The 16,883-nt window shown below is 49.0% G+C and overlaps 5 protein-coding genes across 5 annotated transcripts, besides 1 other annotated feature; 3 read left to right on the top strand and 2 right to left on the bottom strand.

The window, feature by feature from the left end:
- Window positions 1-926: 926 nt before the first annotated feature.
- Window positions 927-2,531, top strand: UA08_07784 (Sugar transporter STL1; the record flags this gene model as incomplete). The annotated part of the gene is made up of 1 exon (XM_020263010.1): window positions 927-2,531. The coding sequence occupies one exon, from the start codon at window positions 927-929 to the stop codon at window positions 2,529-2,531; it is 1,605 nt and encodes a 534-aa protein (XP_020117090.1).
- An 845-nt stretch (window positions 2,532-3,376) lies between these two features.
- Window positions 3,377-5,026, bottom strand: UA08_07783 (ATP-dependent RNA helicase mss116, mitochondrial; the record flags this gene model as incomplete). Its single annotated transcript, XM_020263009.1, has 1 exon — window positions 3,377-5,026. The coding sequence occupies one exon, from the start codon at window positions 5,024-5,026 to the stop codon at window positions 3,377-3,379; it is 1,650 nt and encodes a 549-aa protein (XP_020117091.1).
- A 410-nt stretch (window positions 5,027-5,436) lies between these two features.
- Window positions 5,437-6,255, bottom strand: UA08_07782 (hypothetical protein; the record flags this gene model as incomplete). Its single annotated transcript, XM_020263008.1, has 2 exons — window positions 5,437-5,869; window positions 5,978-6,255. 2 exons carry the CDS (start codon window positions 6,253-6,255, stop codon window positions 5,437-5,439), a joined length of 711 nt encoding a protein of 236 aa, XP_020117096.1.
- A 1,551-nt stretch (window positions 6,256-7,806) lies between these two features.
- On the top strand, window positions 7,807-9,210 carry UA08_07781 (hypothetical protein; the record flags this gene model as incomplete). Its single annotated transcript, XM_020263007.1, has 1 exon — window positions 7,807-9,210. The coding sequence occupies one exon, from the start codon at window positions 7,807-7,809 to the stop codon at window positions 9,208-9,210; it is 1,404 nt and encodes a 467-aa protein (XP_020117097.1).
- A 1,853-nt stretch (window positions 9,211-11,063) lies between these two features.
- UA08_07780 (hypothetical protein) lies at window positions 11,064-14,955 on the top strand (the record flags this gene model as incomplete). The annotated part of the gene is made up of 4 exons (XM_020263006.1): window positions 11,064-11,258; window positions 11,472-12,957; window positions 13,016-14,866; window positions 14,930-14,955. 4 exons carry the CDS (start codon window positions 11,064-11,066, stop codon window positions 14,953-14,955), a joined length of 3,558 nt encoding a protein of 1,185 aa, XP_020117094.1.
- Window positions 14,956-15,644: 689 nt separating this feature from the next.
- Window positions 15,645-15,810: a repeat region (Identified by RepeatMasker using a combination of RepBase library and repeat library created with RepeatScout).
- Window positions 15,811-16,883: the final 1,073 nt, after the last annotated feature.

The raw sequence follows: 16,883 nt of genomic DNA, 5'->3' as shown, positions 1-16,883 counted from the left end.
AGGCTCTCTTCTTTCTGTTTGTCGGGTTGCAAACCTCTCTATTCCTGGCGCCTATCTCAACCAACTGCTACTGACTCAGACCAGGAAGCGTGCCTTGCCGACTCGACTTCACAGAAACTCTATTATACAGAAACACCGACCGTCGGCCCGACGACGCTTATTACGCCACGGCTCTCTCTTATCGGGATTCTGCCCGGTCGGGGTAAACCGTAAAGCGTAAGACGAGAAGAGTGAATTTTCCCGTGTCTAGCAGCCAATAGATAGCGCGCATAATCCCCACATCAAGACCCCCACGTTGGAGTTCAGAGAAATTACAAATTAGTGCGAGTGCTCGTTGGTTGGATGTAGAGTGCGGTGGGGCAGCCCTCGGGGGAGATGCACCAGTGAGAAGCTGCCCTGACCCCGTGAAAACGGGACCGCCACTCCGCTGCTACTGGAGTAAAGGTGGGGCGGGTCCCCGCATCTTTATCTATTATAAGGGTTGGCCGGGCCCCTGATTGGCCGCTCCTGTTCATCGGCATGCGCGAACCAAAAGCGGACATCCTGCTTTGAGCCTTGCGGGGAATCTCACCGTTCTCATTGCTCATCGCCATACCCACAAGCACCACATCCAGCACGCTCTCATCGTCCATGTTACATCTTCCTCCACCAACATGTGGAGGCCACCCCCTCCAGCCGCCGTCGTCATTCTCTACGCTTTTTCGGCTTGGCGCACCCAATTCGGGGCCGTGCCCTGACTCCCGCAAAAGCCTCCCCCGGAGTACGAGCCCTTATATATTCGTCGCACTTTCCCCATTTCTTTCCTTTTTTCCTTTCCACTTCCCCCTTCTTCATTCTACTCTCATGTTCATTCATTAGAGGTTCGAACGAAGAGAGAGAGAGAGAAATAAAAAAAATTCAAAAATAAGTCATCACATTTTTTCACAATGTGGACAACAACCTCCGGCCTCCGGGGCAAGAAGCTCCATCTGGCTATCACCTTCACATCCGTCATCGGCTTCTCGCTGTTCGGTTATGATCAGGGTCTGATGTCTGGTCTTATTTCTGGTGACCAGTTCGTCAAGGAGTTCCCTGTCCTCGATGGTGACTCTCTGCATGTCTCTGTCTTACAAGGTGCTGTCACCTCTTGCTACGAAATTGGTTGTTTCTTTGGTGCTATCTTTACCCTCCTCTTCGGTCAGCGCATCGGTCGTACTCCCCTGCTAGTCGGCGGTGGTGCCTTGATGGTTGTCGGTACTGTGATCTCTACTGCTTCATTCGGTCCTCATTGGGGCTTGGGTCAGTTTGTTATCGGCCGTGTCATTTCCGGTGTTGGAAATGGTATGGACACTGCCACTATCCCAGTGTGGCAGTCCGAGTGTTCGCGTGCCCACAACCGTGGTTTCCTCGTCTGCTTCGAGGGTGCTATCATCGCTGTCGGTACCTTCATCGCCTACTGGATTGATTTCGGTCTCTCCTACGTTGAGAGCTCGGTCCAGTGGCGTTTCCCTGTTGCTTTCCAGATCCTTTTCGCCTTGCTCGTCGTCATCGGCGCCCTGATGCTGCCCGAGTCGCCTCGTTGGTTCATCATGAGCGGCAAGACTCAGGAAGCACTCCACGTTCTGGCCCAGCTCAACGACAGCTCTGAAGATGCTGACGACGTGCTCCGGGATTTCAACCTCATGCAGGCTGACCTGAAGTCTCTCGAGAATGCCGAAGCCAGCAGCTGGAAGACACTGTTCACTTTCGGCAAGACTCAGGAGTTCCAGCGTATGATGATTGGTTGCTCTGGTCAGTTCTTCCAGCAGTTCACTGGTTGCAACGCCGCTATCTACTACTCCACGCTTTTGTTCAAGAACAACTTGCACATGACCGGCAAGCTCCCTCTTGTTCTGGGTGGTGTCTTCGCCACAGTCTACGCGCTTGCTACTATTCCATCCTTCTTCATGGTTGAGAAGGTTGGTCGCCGTAATCTGTTCCTGATTGGATTCCTTGGCCAAGGTCTCAGTTTCATCATCACCATGGGCTGCCTGGTTGATGACACCACGCAGAATGCCAAGGGTGCTGCTGTCGGTATCTTCCTCTTCATTACCTTCTTTGCTTTTACTACCCTTCCTCTACCCTGGATCTACCCCCCCGAGATCAACCCTCTCCGAACCCGTACCATGGCTGCCTCAGCTTCGACTTGTGTCAACTGGATTTGCAACTTTGCCGTCGTCATGTTCACCCCCGTTTTCTCTAACAAGAGCGCCTGGGGTATCTATCTGTTCTTTGCTCTCGTCAACTTTATAGCCATTCCCTTTGCTTGGTTCTTCTACGTCGAGACCGCCGGACGTGACTTGGAGGAAGTTGACATCATCTTCGCCAAGGCCCATGTCGAGAACAAATGGCCCTTCCAGATCGCCCAGCAGATGCCCAAGCTCACTCACGAGGAGATTTCTCAACAGCTCTTTGATCTTGGTCTATCTGTCTCGGACCACAGCGCTTCATCTGAGTCCGAAAAGGTGGAGATTGCGGCCACCAACAATGAGCACAGGACCGCATCTGATTAAGCGTGTCCAGGGGGGAGAAAGAGTGCGTGTGGTGTGATGTATAGAGAGATGAGGTTTGAATGGCGTTTTATACCCCTCTAGAATCGCCTCTAGAATCGCCTTGTTTTTTTTTGTTGACTCTATGCCTGTATAAATGGTGTGTGGCTCATGGGAGATTCTGGAATCTTTTGAATCGCACCCGCGCTGCACCGGTGCAGCGCTGCATGAACGCTTATATACAATGTTGTTATGATCTTTTTCCTCTTTTTTCTTTTTTGTTTACGAATTTGAATGTCTGCATCGACATGAAGGATGCGGGGACATTGGGTACATGGGATATGGTTCTAAGAAGAACTCATTAAATCTTCACATGTCATGCGTGCAAAGTACCAGGAATTGGATATCTTGCAGTTCAATACATTCAAAGTGCTTTACACAAGCGCTCATATATACTTCTCTTTTGCTGTTTACTCGTAGTATTCTTATTGCGAACCCTTGAGTATACTTGGACAATATTTGTAAGTCTCCATCTTAACATGATCTGTTAGAGGACGCTGTTATGTTGGCGTCAACCTATTCGGATAATACGAGGAAATATCACCGTATTAAACCCCCCCCCCCCCAAATTTCGGTTTCAGGTATCTAATTTGATGTAGTTCAAATGTCTTTGCTCAAGGTATCTTCCGATCGGCCTTTGGCCAGTTTCTATAAAAATACGTAGTCACCCAAGAAATAATGTATCAAGGAATCTAACAAAATGACGTAAAAATCCGACATGCAAGTTGAACCAACCCGCCGACGCCGAAACTTCCGAATGCAGAAAAGATGATGAAACAACTTGATGTGTGCCAAGTTTACAACGAGCTTTATCTTCTTTCCCCACGTCCTCCACCGCCACGCCCTCCGCGGCCTCCTCCACGTTTCTTCTCGACTCCGCCCCTTCGGCCTCCCTGACCAGCGCCGGGACTTAACGCATCACGAGTCTTGCCGTTAGGATGACCATGCGGTCTGTAAGAACTGTTGCCGGTTGAATCGTTTCCGCTGGCGTAATTGAATCCAGGAACACCCTTCAAGCCCATTTTGCCAATGACTTTCTTCTCCATTGGTGGTGGTTCAGGGCATGCCATCCCCTTGATGGCCAGCTCGTTTGCAACTTGGACCAGGCCCGGCTTGTCGAGACGAAGTGGCTTCATGAGACCCGATCCAGCAAAGAAGCCGATGAAAGACGAGTAGGCACGTTGTTTTGTCGATTCATCAACCCCGTGCATGGCCTGGGTGACAGCATCGGTATATCGAGCACGACCGGCATTGATCGCGTCAGTCTGGGGGTGCGGGTTGATTGGTAAGTGTCGGTTGTTCTTCATAAAAAATGACTCTGCTTCCGTGAGAACGATGATGGCGCGGCCGTCATTCCCAGCGCGCGCTGTACGACCGACACGGTGGACGTATTGGTCGCCATTCGATGGTAAACCGATCTGGATGACCAAGTCGACATTGGGGATATCGATGCCACGACCAATAACATCTGAGGCGAACAGAATGCCAGCATCTGCCTCTTTGAATTGGGCTGTGGTTCTCGTGCGAGCGCCCTGATTGAGTCTTGAATGGATCTCAAATACCTTCAAAGGCGTCAATCGCTGGGAGAAGACTGCCGCAAAGAGGGCAACCATGTTCGCAGTGACTCCAAAGACAATAATTTTAGCGTTAGTCTTGATTTCGTGGTTCAGAAGGGAAGCAAGAGTGGTGAAAGTGTCTGCCACAGACGGCATCAGCACGTAGTACTGGGGAACTCTCTCGTGCGTCGGTGCTTCATTCTTGTCAACGGTTGAGATGCTACTATAGCCTGGCTTCAACACAACACTCACCACATCCTTGACTCTGGGCGGAACAGTGGCTGAGAAACACATGCCTTGCCAGCCAGTGCTCTTTGGTGGGATGAGTTGGAGGATTCGCTTCACGTCAGCCATAAAGCCGGTTTCGAGCATCGTGTCCGCTTCGTCCAAAACCAAAGTGCGGATATTGGACAGCTTCTGGGCTGTGGGAGCTTCGGATAGGTAGTCTTTGAGTCGTCCCGGGGTTGCTACTAGAATAGATGGCGACTCCTTCATGAATCGCGAATGGGCAGACGCCCGAGCAGTCCCACCAACTGCAATATGGCACTCGAGGGGCTTCGCAAGTTGCGATGTGAGTTGATCACATGACTTTGCGATTTGCTGGGCGAGCTCTCGCGTTGGGGCAATGATCAGAATGGCGACCTGCCCTCTTGGTGGCGCACGAGGGTCTTGGAGTAGGCAATGTAGTGCAGGCAACAGAAAGGCTAGGGTTTTACCAGTACCGGTTTTGGCTTGCACCAAGCAGTCGCTGCGCCAATCTGGAAGTTCGGTCAAAACGCGATGTTGGACAGGCGTCATCGTCTCAAAGCCCATCACGCGCAGAGCTTGGAGGAGTCTGGAGTCCAGCTTCCCAGCCATGGACGCGTACGGCTGGGCGCCATCGTTGATTGCGAGGTCTTGCATTTGGAGTGATAAATAGTTAATGCTTGTTGAAGATTTGGTTCATGCTAGACAGTGCTGCGCAAACTTGACGAGATAACCGAATATGCTGAGAGCTCGAAGTGTATCTCAGCCTTGATCTAGCTGTATGTATGTATGAAATAATATAAGCTTATGCTCTATATCATCGTCAAAGCCACGGTGTGGCTGGTCAAGAACAGCCTTCCTTTTATGGCAACATGGAAAAAAACCTGGTGCTTAGAGGAAGCTATACCTAATCAGGAACTAGCACAACTAGCCGCTTTAGGATTAGTGTAGTTGTTCTTGGAGGCTGAGACGACAACCTCACTTCTTTTTCTATTTTCTCGTCGACGATAGAGACGACTGCATTAAATTCCGGCAATCGTCTGGTCAGCATTATACTCTGAGCCAGATTATATTGACCTCGCCTTTTCCAGCCCATGGCAATGACCGACGGTAACCTGATCGGTAAGGTGGACTACATCATCCGAGACGTTGAGCCTTTTCATATGATGCGGCGAGGTCTTTGTGCCGGATCCGTAATTGAATAGTCGGATGCCCCCGTTCTGTGGCTGTTCATAGCCCGAAATGTTATCATTACCGGGATTGTCGGCCCTCTGGCTTTGATCGGTTGGTCTGGCGGAAGTGCTTTTCCCATACCTGGATGCAAATGCAGAACCAGCTTTCTTCGCCAGGGGTGCCAGATGAGGCAGACATGCGCAGACAATGGCAATGCTCGGCTCAATCGTGGACCAGATGAAAACGGGCCCCATTTCGTGGGTGATGTCCAGTGCTGATTCGAACTTGGAGAAGCTGGTGATGCGGATAACACTAGCAATACAAACGCTATTCGAGTGTTCAGTTTTCAGTCTGCAAGTATAGAGATGGTAGATAAGGAGTTTAAAAAATATCTCACAATCCACCCAATGGTATCATGGTGCCATGATACCACACACGGCAACTTTGCTGCTGGTAGCCATTTGCAACTTGACGATGCGAGGGAACGGTATCGCCAGGCCAATCACGTCGGCGATCATATTGATGATTCTCAGAGCGAGAAAGAATCTGTTTGTGTTGATACATACCCCTTCCGTTCCGGCGAACTGGTTCCAGTAATATGAAAGAGGACGGCAGGCGTTGGCCATTGTAACCCATATAATCAATGGGTAAGCCATGGCAAGAAAAAATCCAAATGTAATGGCAGATTTCATGTATGCGCCCGGATACGACATGGCGAAAATTCGGCGGTAGAAGAAGAGGATCGAGACTTTGGTGAGACAGCATGCCGCTGCATAGAGGTAGGTATAGGCATATAATACCTAAAATCACCAACCATATGAGCCGAGGAGGCCCGGAAAGGATGAATCACTGTACCTTGAATATTATTATCAGATCGGTCACTACCCACACATGTCTTCCAGCACCATAACTTCCACCTGTCGGATCCGTCAGTCATTCTGTTCTGCAGATACCCCAGTATTTCCTTACCGAGGACGTTTAACGAGGTGGTTCCAACCACGAATATCTGAGCCAGACCAGTCAGAAAACAATGCCGTGATATCTACGGATGAAATTGTACCAAGGCCAGCACGATTGTCCAATCATCCACTAAAACCGCATTTCCTTGAACTATCCGCGCCACAAATCGCAACAGCACGGCCACGGTTGCTATGCCCAGCAAGGTTGCCACGGAAACATTGTCTTCTGCGATAATATTTTGACTCAATTCAATGTCTGCAGGCGGTGGTCCGAAAACGCTTCAATGACTGGATTGATTGCCATCCGGATGCAACAAGGATTTTGGAAATCGCCAAGTTTGTCGCTTCTATGCAGTCGTAAAACGTCACCCTCAACGCTCTTGGAGTATCCATGCACATATATACACGTACATGTATCGCTCGACTGGAATACTATGGATCAGCCTTTATAGAATGTTCCAGGATGAGCTAAGTGACGTCCAAAACTAAAATAGGTCGGTCCTTCATATGGGAGAGAGAACAACGAGACGATCCCTTTGCCCGAATGAGGGCTAGTAAGGAAAATGACGGTCAGGACGGCTCAAGCAGTCTGACCCTTGTTAAATATGATAGGCTATAACCAGAACTTCCTGGTCGTGAGCCACACGACAGGGGTGCATTCCGCTAAGACGAGACTAGCACTCTTCGGACCGTTTTGCGGTCTAACGGCACGAGTAGCTGTGTCGTTGGCAGCGTGAACTTCATAAAGAGTTTTGCAGGTGCAGGTAATAACGTACCGGTTTATCCAGGTAGCCTTGTCAACTAGGGCCTGGAGAGTTGGGGTCAAGATTGCTAGTTGGTAACAGAGCGATGGTGGTTGAGCTGTATGTCATGCGACGCAGTGACAGGGATGATGTCGCTAACTACAGGCTAAATTCAATATTAAAGCCCAGTTTATGTGCTAAAGTATACTAAGGGGGGTCCTCACTCACTTTCAAATAAATTGGAACATGGATTCGTGGTCTTGAATAGCAGCAACTACAGTGTACTCAGTAATAAATGTTTACAGCCTACAACGGTGTCCAAGAACTGCATCATCTCCGCCTATGAAAAACGTTATTTAAACCGCTCAATCTTTGAAAACGGTAGGGAGGAAACGGAGGCAAGTAATTACTTGACCTAACTGTGTTTTTGATCACAAATCTATACATAACTAATTAACAATGCTATAGAGCCGATTTTTGCTCTTCCGTCCCGGTTATTTTATAATCTTTTTCCATCTCTCTTTCTCTGTTGATACTCTCTCAGAAAGGAAGAATCCACATCATGGCAAACACACAGCGATCAAGCAATCTACCTCCTCTGACGGCTATAGAGCGTATTGGGCCCAAGGGGTATCTTCGCTATGTATTTCCTTTCGAGCTGGCGGAAGACTACAATCTTGATGAAGTAGTCCGTATTCTCACGGCGGGATACAACGAGGCCAAGGAACATATCGCGGCTTTGAATTGTGAGGCGGTGCCTGACTTGAAGTGGAAGCAGGCCGGTGTCCTCAAATTGCAAAGTCTGCCAGACGGTGCAATACAGGATATTCTGGTCAAGGACCTCCGAGACACCGACGCCTTCCAACAATCGTATAGCCAACTCAAGTCCATAAACTTCCCTGTCTCGGCCTTCGATGATGAACTTCTTTGTCGTCGTTCCGTGTGGCCTACTCCCGGGGAGAGGTTGCCCGTTTCCCTCTTACAGGCGAACTTCATTCGTGGCGGATTGATTCTTACATGGTGCATCCTGCATATGTTTGGAGACGGAAAGTCTTTCCATGTCTGGTCGAAAATCTGGGCGGAAGGATGTCGTCGCGCCCAAAATCTGGACATTCCGGAACCATACGTGCTGGATGATGCCGTCTTTGCAGACCGGGAGCGAGTGATGAAACCCTCCGGGAGAAATCACGGACTCCCTGAAAATCACCCCGAGTACGTAATTCTCCCCTTCACTCCTCAGGGGGCTCCGCTCAAGATGCTGTCACGAGAGAATCGCGGCCAAGTATTCTATTTCTCGCCGGAGAGATTAGCGGCCTTGAAAAATGACGCGGCCCCGGGGAATGCAAAACATGCCTCTGATGTTAAGTGGATATCGACGAACGATGCAGTTTCTGCACTTCTGTGGCGAACCGTAATGGCAATGCAATCACCACTTGAATCACTTGACGGCGACCCAGTGTCAGTCTTTAATATAGCCATCGATGGAAGACAACGGGCCGACCCACCTCTTCACCCAGAAACGTTGGGCTGCTTCTTGGAGTATATAGCTGTCTCGTGCCCCATCCGGGAGATACTGAGTTCCGACAATGTCGCCGATTTGGCTGTCTCGATCCGAAAGGCGGTTATACGGGCTGATGGGCAGTTCACGGATGATCTGGTGACATTGATAGACCGATTAGAGGACGTAGACAGACTCATTCCGACCGCGTTTTTGGATGTCCCTGGTTATAATTGTGTCCAGTCTTCGTGGGCCACATTTGATCTGTACACTCTGGACTGGGGCCCGGCTTTGGGGGGTAGGATCCAAGCGGTGCGATCTCCCTCGGTTGGCATCATCAACGGCTTGCAGGTTGTCATGCCACCACCTCCAGAAGGTGGGATGGAGATTTTGGTCAGCGTAGAGGCAAGTTGTTTGGAGAAACTGTTGACTGAACCGCTGTGGATGAAATACGCTATTCCTCGATGAACTTCGCACCGTTATATCTACCTTCGAGCCACCGGTTATAAGACATGAGCAGATCAAGGACTTTGAACTATATACACGCTAAAACAAATATACACTGATAAGTGGCACTTAGCAATGTTATTATGAAGTAATAGCAACAAATCTGGACATCTGACAAGTAAATCTTAGTTTGAATCAAATATAGTCAAATATTGCCTTCCCTTACAAGCTATGCGGTAGAAGATATTGACCGTCCTGATTTTGTAATGGATTGAGCAAGGTCTCTAATGCAGGCAGAACACCACATTTACGGCCTGCCCTATATTTGGGAGCATTGTCAATGAGAGACTCCGAAGCTGTATCTTCTCACCCGACACGATCGACTATGCAAATGTATCATTTACTTTTTATCCTATTCAAAATCGTCAGCGCAATCCCCACAATTTCCCGAGAAAAATGCGGGTACCTTGCATCTAAGGATTGATTTGGCAATCCTGATTCGTGTGCGGCGTTCCAGATATTATAGAATATTCTCTTTAACCTATTGAACGAATACACGCAGATAAAATAAAGACCTGGATCAAGGATCCAACAAAATAGTCATTTTTCCTTCATTTCTCCAGCTTAGCTCGTGCTACTTGCCGCAAAGCACAACGTACAATGAAGAAAAGCTCTAATTACCCAATCTGGCGATTCTGCGTTTCCCGACGCCAGCTCCAATGGGGACAAAGTTGCCGTTTCGGGTCGAACCGTGAACGGCATGTAGGACGTTCTCTAGATACGTAGCTAGAGAAATAAATACCCATATACTGTTGGCAGCTGCTGGTAGGCAGTCTAGAATCTTGTAGCGTACAATATCTGGTCATGTTCTTGAGGCAGGCTCTCAGAATGTCGACTACACATAGGTACTCTGGGTCCTTACCTTCCTAGCCATGCATCTAGAGTGTTATGTATACTGTCGACATCATTGAAAGTGTATTCATAAACGTCGCTGGAACTTCGTGAGGTGAGTATCTCAATCAGATTATCAGCCTCCGGGCCTCAGTAACTGAGTCCAAGGTTGCTTGCACTTGTTGGTCGTCAACATCGAGGAGCCCAATGACTATACCACGGGCTTTCTTAAGCTCGAGAAAAGACAAGCTATCGAGGACATTGTGCGCTTATCGAGAGCGCTCATGGCCTTTTATTCTTACCGCATAAAAGTGTTGAAATCTCCATATGTAACCTGAGTAGCTATAACTTGTGAGTTTCTAACCGAGTACCCCTGTCTAGACGGGCTTTGCGTCTTCCTTGACACTCTAAAAACATAGAGAAAGACAACTTCGCAGCACCACGTCCACTGCGTCACAAGTGGATGTCTTCCTGGACCAAAGCACTTGTTTCACCTGACCCAATATCATCGAATTCCGGGCGTTCTCATATAGTTTCAACTTCTGTAAGTGTATCATGCATGATGTGATTTCTCGATAACAGTTTTTTTTCCCCTTCTTTTCAACATCGTGCTCACTAGTAAGTCGTGACGATGACTATGTAGTTAATCAACGTTAGTCAACAAGGGATGATTAGTTATATAGTTATGTCAGGCAGAAAGAAGGCAGAAGGAAGGCGGCAAAGTGGGCTAGTCTAGCCTAGTCTGGCGTCAGACGCCAAGGCTCCCGAGCTGTAGTCCGCTTGGCAACGACTCCCCTCAGGCGACATCATCATCCTCTCTCTCCGCAAGCTGGCATCTCGTCAGCCATCGACAATACTAGCAGCGGCCATCTGTTACCGACCGGCGAGCGCTTGCTTGCCACTGACCACCCAGATTCACTGCCGTGTCCCTCCATCGCAGTGGACAATAATTGGGAGCGCGTTGCCGAGGGCATCTCGTCACAATGGGCTTCGTCGGCGTGTACACCGCGGTCTACGACTACCAGCCCCAGGCCGAGGGTGAGATCGAAATTCACGAGGGCGATCTCCTCTATATTTTAGACAAGAACAACGACGATGACTGGTGGAAGGCTAAAAAGAAGGCTGATCCCGAGGAGGAGGAGCCAGTGGGACTGGTCCCGAATAACTACGTTCAAGAGGTAAGGGGGTTGTGTTTTGTCCATCCGTTGAAGCACTCTCTACAAACATCTCGACTCCACGACCACGTTCTTCGATATAGCTTCAATCATTGCCCCTCTTTTTCAGCCTCATATTAATTGCACAAATCATACGCCCGGAAACCAGCGGATACTTGTTCAACTGCGTGGTGTCTTCTGTAGCCTAGTCATGCTGACTTACGTTCTTGCTTCTAGGCTGAACCTACCCATAAGGCCAAAGCTCTCTATGACTATACACGACAGACAGATGAGGAAATATCCTTCTCTGAAGACGCCGAATTACTAGTATATGACACTTCCGACCCAGACTGGACGTTAGTGGGCGCAGGAACAGATTTCGGATTTGCTCCAGCAAATTATATCGAGCTATTATCGGGCCCTACTACGGCGCAAACGCAAGCTGTGCATGATGAGCAGCCCGAGCCAGAGACTACATACGAAACATCAGCTCATGCGTATGCGATTCCGGAGCCCGAACCGTCACCTCTCCCAACCCTTCCTCAGCGACCTCTACAAACCGAGCCCGAGGAGTACCCATCAGCCGAATCGAGTCCGACAATCCCAGATTCTAGTCCGGCTGCTGCAATAGCCGGTATCCTTCATCGACAACATGGATCCATGTCTTCTCATGACACTTCTCGTGCGGTACCTGCAGCACCACAGGCGTTCGCAGCTCCGGAAGAGGAGGAAGAAGGCCCGCCACCCGCTCTCCCCACGCGGCCACCTTCGGGGACATCGTCTGCGCGAAAAACATTACGGTTCGATGATGAGGAGGAAGTTGCACCACCACAGCCTCCTCGTCCACAACACCCGCAACTCACCCTGACGCAAGAGGAAGATGCACGGGTTCAGGAATCGCCACCTTATAGCCGTGTTGGCTATTCGGCACCATCCCCACACTCGCCGTCCGGCTATCGTCTATATAATGTAAACGAAATGATTTCGGTCATGGGCAAGCGAAAGAAGATGCCGACGACGTTAGGCATCAATGTACCAAAGGGAACAATTTTCATATCAGCCGACGGATCTGACGACGATTCGCAACAAGAGTGGACGGCGGATAAACTCACTCACTATTCAATCGAAGGCAAACATGTCTTCATAGAGCTTGTCCGGCCGAGCAAAAGTGCTGACTTCCATGCCGGTTCCAAGGATACTGCCCACGAGCTAGTTGCGGCCTTAGGCGAAATTGCAGGTGCTTACAGAGCTGAAGGCTTGCGAGAGGTCCTTGAAGCAGGACAAGGCGGCAGTGGAATTCAGAAAAAGGGACAAGTGCTTTATGACTTTATGGCTCAGGGTAATGACGAGGTGACAGTGGCTTCCGGCGACGAGGTGATAATTTTGGATGATAGCAAATCGGATGAATGGTGGATGGTGAGACGAATAAAGAATGGCCGTGAAGGTGTGGTCCCTAGCAGCTACGTTGAAATCACTGGCCTCGTGGAATTATCTTCCGCTGCTGCGAGCAGCAAGACAGTCAACCAAAATAGACTCGAAGAGGAGCGTCTAGCAAAAGAATCGGTAAGGAAATCACATGTGGATTCTATAGATGGTCCACGATCTGAGGTAGGTCCAAGAGTGAGACTTCCTGAGAGACGAAGCAGTCTTCTTGCAGTGAATGGTGGTAACAGTGTTCTGCAGCGCCATAAACGTGAGAAGTCTGACAAGAGCTCGAAACAAAGTAAGACATTGTCACATCCCAAACCCATGAATAAGAAGACAGAGCTAATTAAATCCAGAACCTGATTCGTCGAAAACAAGAACTTGGACGGACAGATCCGGGTCTTTCTCGGTTGAAGCTCAATTCCTTGGTCTCCATGACGGGAAAATACATCTCCACAAGATGAATGGGATTAAAATCGCAGTGCCAACCGCAAAAATGTCTGTTGAAGATCTAGAATATGTTGAAAAAGTCACGGGCCAGTCATTGGACGAAGACAAGCCTCTATCAGATATTCGACGTCGCAGTCTGCAGCAAAAGAGGGAAGAACAAGAGAAGAAGGAGAAAGAAAAGGTGGAGGACAAAAATGGCGGTCATGTTAAAGAATATGACTGGTTCGACTTCTTTCTCAAGGCTGGCGTCGGACCTCATCAATGTGAGCGCTATTCGCAGAACTTTGCAAAGGATTCGATGGACGAAGCTATCTTACCCGATATTACTCCTGAGACTCTTCGCACACTGGGCTTGAAGGAGGGCGACATACTTCGTGTCATGCGTTATTTGGATACAATGTTCAACCGAACCGCTTCCAAGACCCGGGGACGAAATGTAAGCTTCGGCGGTGAAGAAGTTATTGGTAATGGTGAGGAGGGTGGTTTGTTTTCTGGACCTGGCGGTGCTCTCCGGAATAATACCCGCAAAGGCCGTCCAACTCCGGCTGTGCAAGCCGCTGATGTCGTCGACCCGAAAGCGTTTGAAGTTAAGGAAAAGGCAGAGAAGGCAGAGCCAGCAGCAGCACGTGTGTCTACCCCTCCAGCTGAGACACCTATCCAGCGCGGTTTTGACGATGATGCATGGGATGTCAAACGACCAAAGGAACAACCAGCTTCCTCTGCACCCGTTCCTGCCGCTGCCCCTGCTCCTACTGCGGCTGCTCCAACAGCAACGGCCTCCGTAACTTCAGAGCCGCCGAAGCCAGCTGCAATCACTGGTGCAATGGCTGATTTGTCACTCCTTCAAGCACCTTTGCAACCAACACCATCGCAGCCTCCTCAGCCGACACCATCACCGGCCGTTTCCGCACCGGCACCTGCACCTGTTTTGCCCCAACAAACTGCGGCGCCTGCGGCGCCGGCGGCTCCCGCGCTGCAACAGCCTCAAGTGACCGGGGCTAATCCAGGCTTCTTTTCACAGCTGGGGCCTCTGCAGCCACAACAAACCGCTGTTCCAAACCAACCACATAATCTAGGCTTTTCTTTGCAACCCCGTCAACGACCTATGCCTCCGCAAAATATAAACCAAAATTCCCTACTATCACCACCGCCACCGCAGCGGCCGCTGTCGGCTCCGCAGGACTTCCAACAGAGTCCGTTTGCTGCTCCTCCTTTGCAGCCTCAGCTGACTGGCGTCCCTCGCAATGTACCACAACTGGCCCCTACTGGCCAGAGCTTAGCGGGACTCAATCAGCAACGGTTCCAGCAGCCGCAGTACGCGCAACCATTACAGCCTCAACTAACGGCATTCCCCCAACAGCAATTCCAGAACGGTATCATGCCCCAGCCTACTGGATTCCCACAGCAACCGCAATCTCAATTTGGTTTCCAACAGCAGCAGCAGTTCGGGGGTATACCCCAGCAAACTGGATTCGGCGGATTCTCCACTCCACCACAGCAGCCTATGGCAACGGGCGTAAATTCGATGCTGCCACCTGCCTTACAACCACAAAGGACTGGTGTCAATGGGTTTGGCACCAGTATCAGTTCCCCCCCTCCTGTTCCTCCCATTCCCCCTATTCCTCAAATGCCAACTGCTGCACCTTTGCAACCCCAGAAAACTGGCCCTGCCCCTCCCGTTCGGTTTGGAGTCAAGCCTGATGCCAAGAAACTCGCACCGCAGCCTACTGGGATGCGTGCAAATCTTGCACAAGCCAGTGAGTCAATGCCAAGTTGATCATTGTTTACGTCGGGATCATTAGCTAACTAACTGCTCCCAGGTCCTTCGAACCCGTTTGGTTTCTAAGTAGAAACCCATATATACATATAGCTTATTTTTGCCTTATACTTTTTTGTTGCCTGTGAGAATTCGCAGTTAGATGGTGTTATGGATTGTTTCCTACATGTTGAATGATGCTTTTTCCCCATTGATCCACACTTTTTTTCCTGCTTGTTATGAATTTACCTTTTTCATTCTCAATGCAATGAGGTTTCTTTCTTCTTTTTCCCTTTTCTCGCGTCTCTAGCGTCTCGTCATGGCCACATTATGTCCAGCAATTCTAGAACGTTTCTCCCTCTTCGCGAAGACACAGCCTAGTATCTGAACATCTCTACTGTATTATTTCTTCAACTTCTGTTCATATTGACAAATATTTTTTTGTTTGTTTTTTATTCTCGTTTTGTTGCCCCTTGCTACTACCCCTTTACTGTGATATAAGCCTAATGTATGTCTTTTCATAAATCATTGAATATTGCAGATTCTCAATGCGTTTGCTAATTGTCCCTACTTCATCATGCTTGCAGACCACCCAGGACTTATCTTCTGACTTTGCTTTTTGCTAATATATATATATATATATTTCATGTAAATCTCCCATTGCAAGCAACTCTGCCACAGCGATATCAGACCGGCGATCTATGTGATCAAGGGGGAAGGATGGATAAACTTGGTCGACTTCTGCAGTTGTAGCTAACAACGGATTTACAAACTCGGGTTATAAACCGCTCACATCTTGATTCTGGTACATACGAACATAGGGTGTGGAAAACAGGGCTTCCCGTCCGCTCAGCCGTACTTAAGCCACACGCCGGCCGGTTAGTAGTTGGGTGGGTGACCACCAGCGAATCCCGTCTTTCGTATGTCTTCTTTGTCTTTTTTTTTTTTTTTTTGCTTTTTTTTTATTATTGGTTTCCTTACCTTGCTCGTGGATCAGGTATTAGGAAGTTGGGCGGGTTTGCGTGGTTCTAGGCCTTGTGAAAGTGACTGACTACAATCGAGATGGCTCTACTAGATAAATACGATTGGATAATCTGTACTTTGCAAGTATTCTTATCACAGGATGCAGTCACTTTGCATGATGGAACTAGTCTAGACTTTTTACAAAAACTGAGGAATGGCTGCATGTCACGGTCCCACCGCGTTCCCCACCAACAGGCAGGACCCACTGCTGGAAGAAGCCCGAGCACGGGCTTCATGCACCCCAGACTGATGATCCCCAGGCTCCACCAGGGTGCGGCTCACATGGGAGCGAGCTGCAGGTGACAGATCACAGGGGAAGCCTTAAACACGGCTTCCTATGCTGTAGGAACCATACCCCACGCGTAGGAATACAAGGAGCTCTATAGCGGGAGATGTCACGCAGGAAGTCTTTGACATGGCTTCCTGTACTACAGAAACTACACCTCATGGGCAGGAACATAAAAGGCTCCATAGCAGGAGACATATCACACGGGAAGCTTTTAACGCGGTTCCTGTACTATAGGAACTATAATCTATGTAGAGAAATACTGGGGGGCTTCATAAGGGGAGACATATCACACAGAAAGCCTTTTGATATAGCTTCCTCTGTCTATTGGTTAGCAAGCCACCCTCAGAAATAGTTCTTTGTAGACTGGCAGATGCAGAAATGATTCACATTTATCTAGATAAGCAATGTCCATTGTTCTGCCTTCTCTACACATATTGCGGCATGACTGAGGAGCAACCTCTAGCAGAGCACCGCAGCTTAATACCGGTAAATTTTATAAATCAACACAAAGTTCAGGCATATCGAGTGGTACAGTCTCGGGCAAATTTTGGTTACATACCAAGCAAAGACCTTTGGCTTGTTAGGGTTGTAAGTTGTTTACCTACAATTTGAACATCAATTGGAGAATTCCTCTGCTTTTGACTTCTATTTACTCAAAACCTTGCATCTTAGAGGTCCTAAACGACAGTCTGGTAGTAAATATATT

The sequence above is a fragment of the Talaromyces atroroseus genome, assembly GCF_001907595.1.
Source record: "Talaromyces atroroseus strain IBT 11181 chromosome Unknown scaffold_12, whole genome shotgun sequence".
Classification (NCBI taxonomy): domain Eukaryota; kingdom Fungi; phylum Ascomycota; class Eurotiomycetes; order Eurotiales; family Trichocomaceae; genus Talaromyces; species Talaromyces atroroseus.
This window is presented reverse-complemented; position numbering and strand designations above follow the sequence as displayed.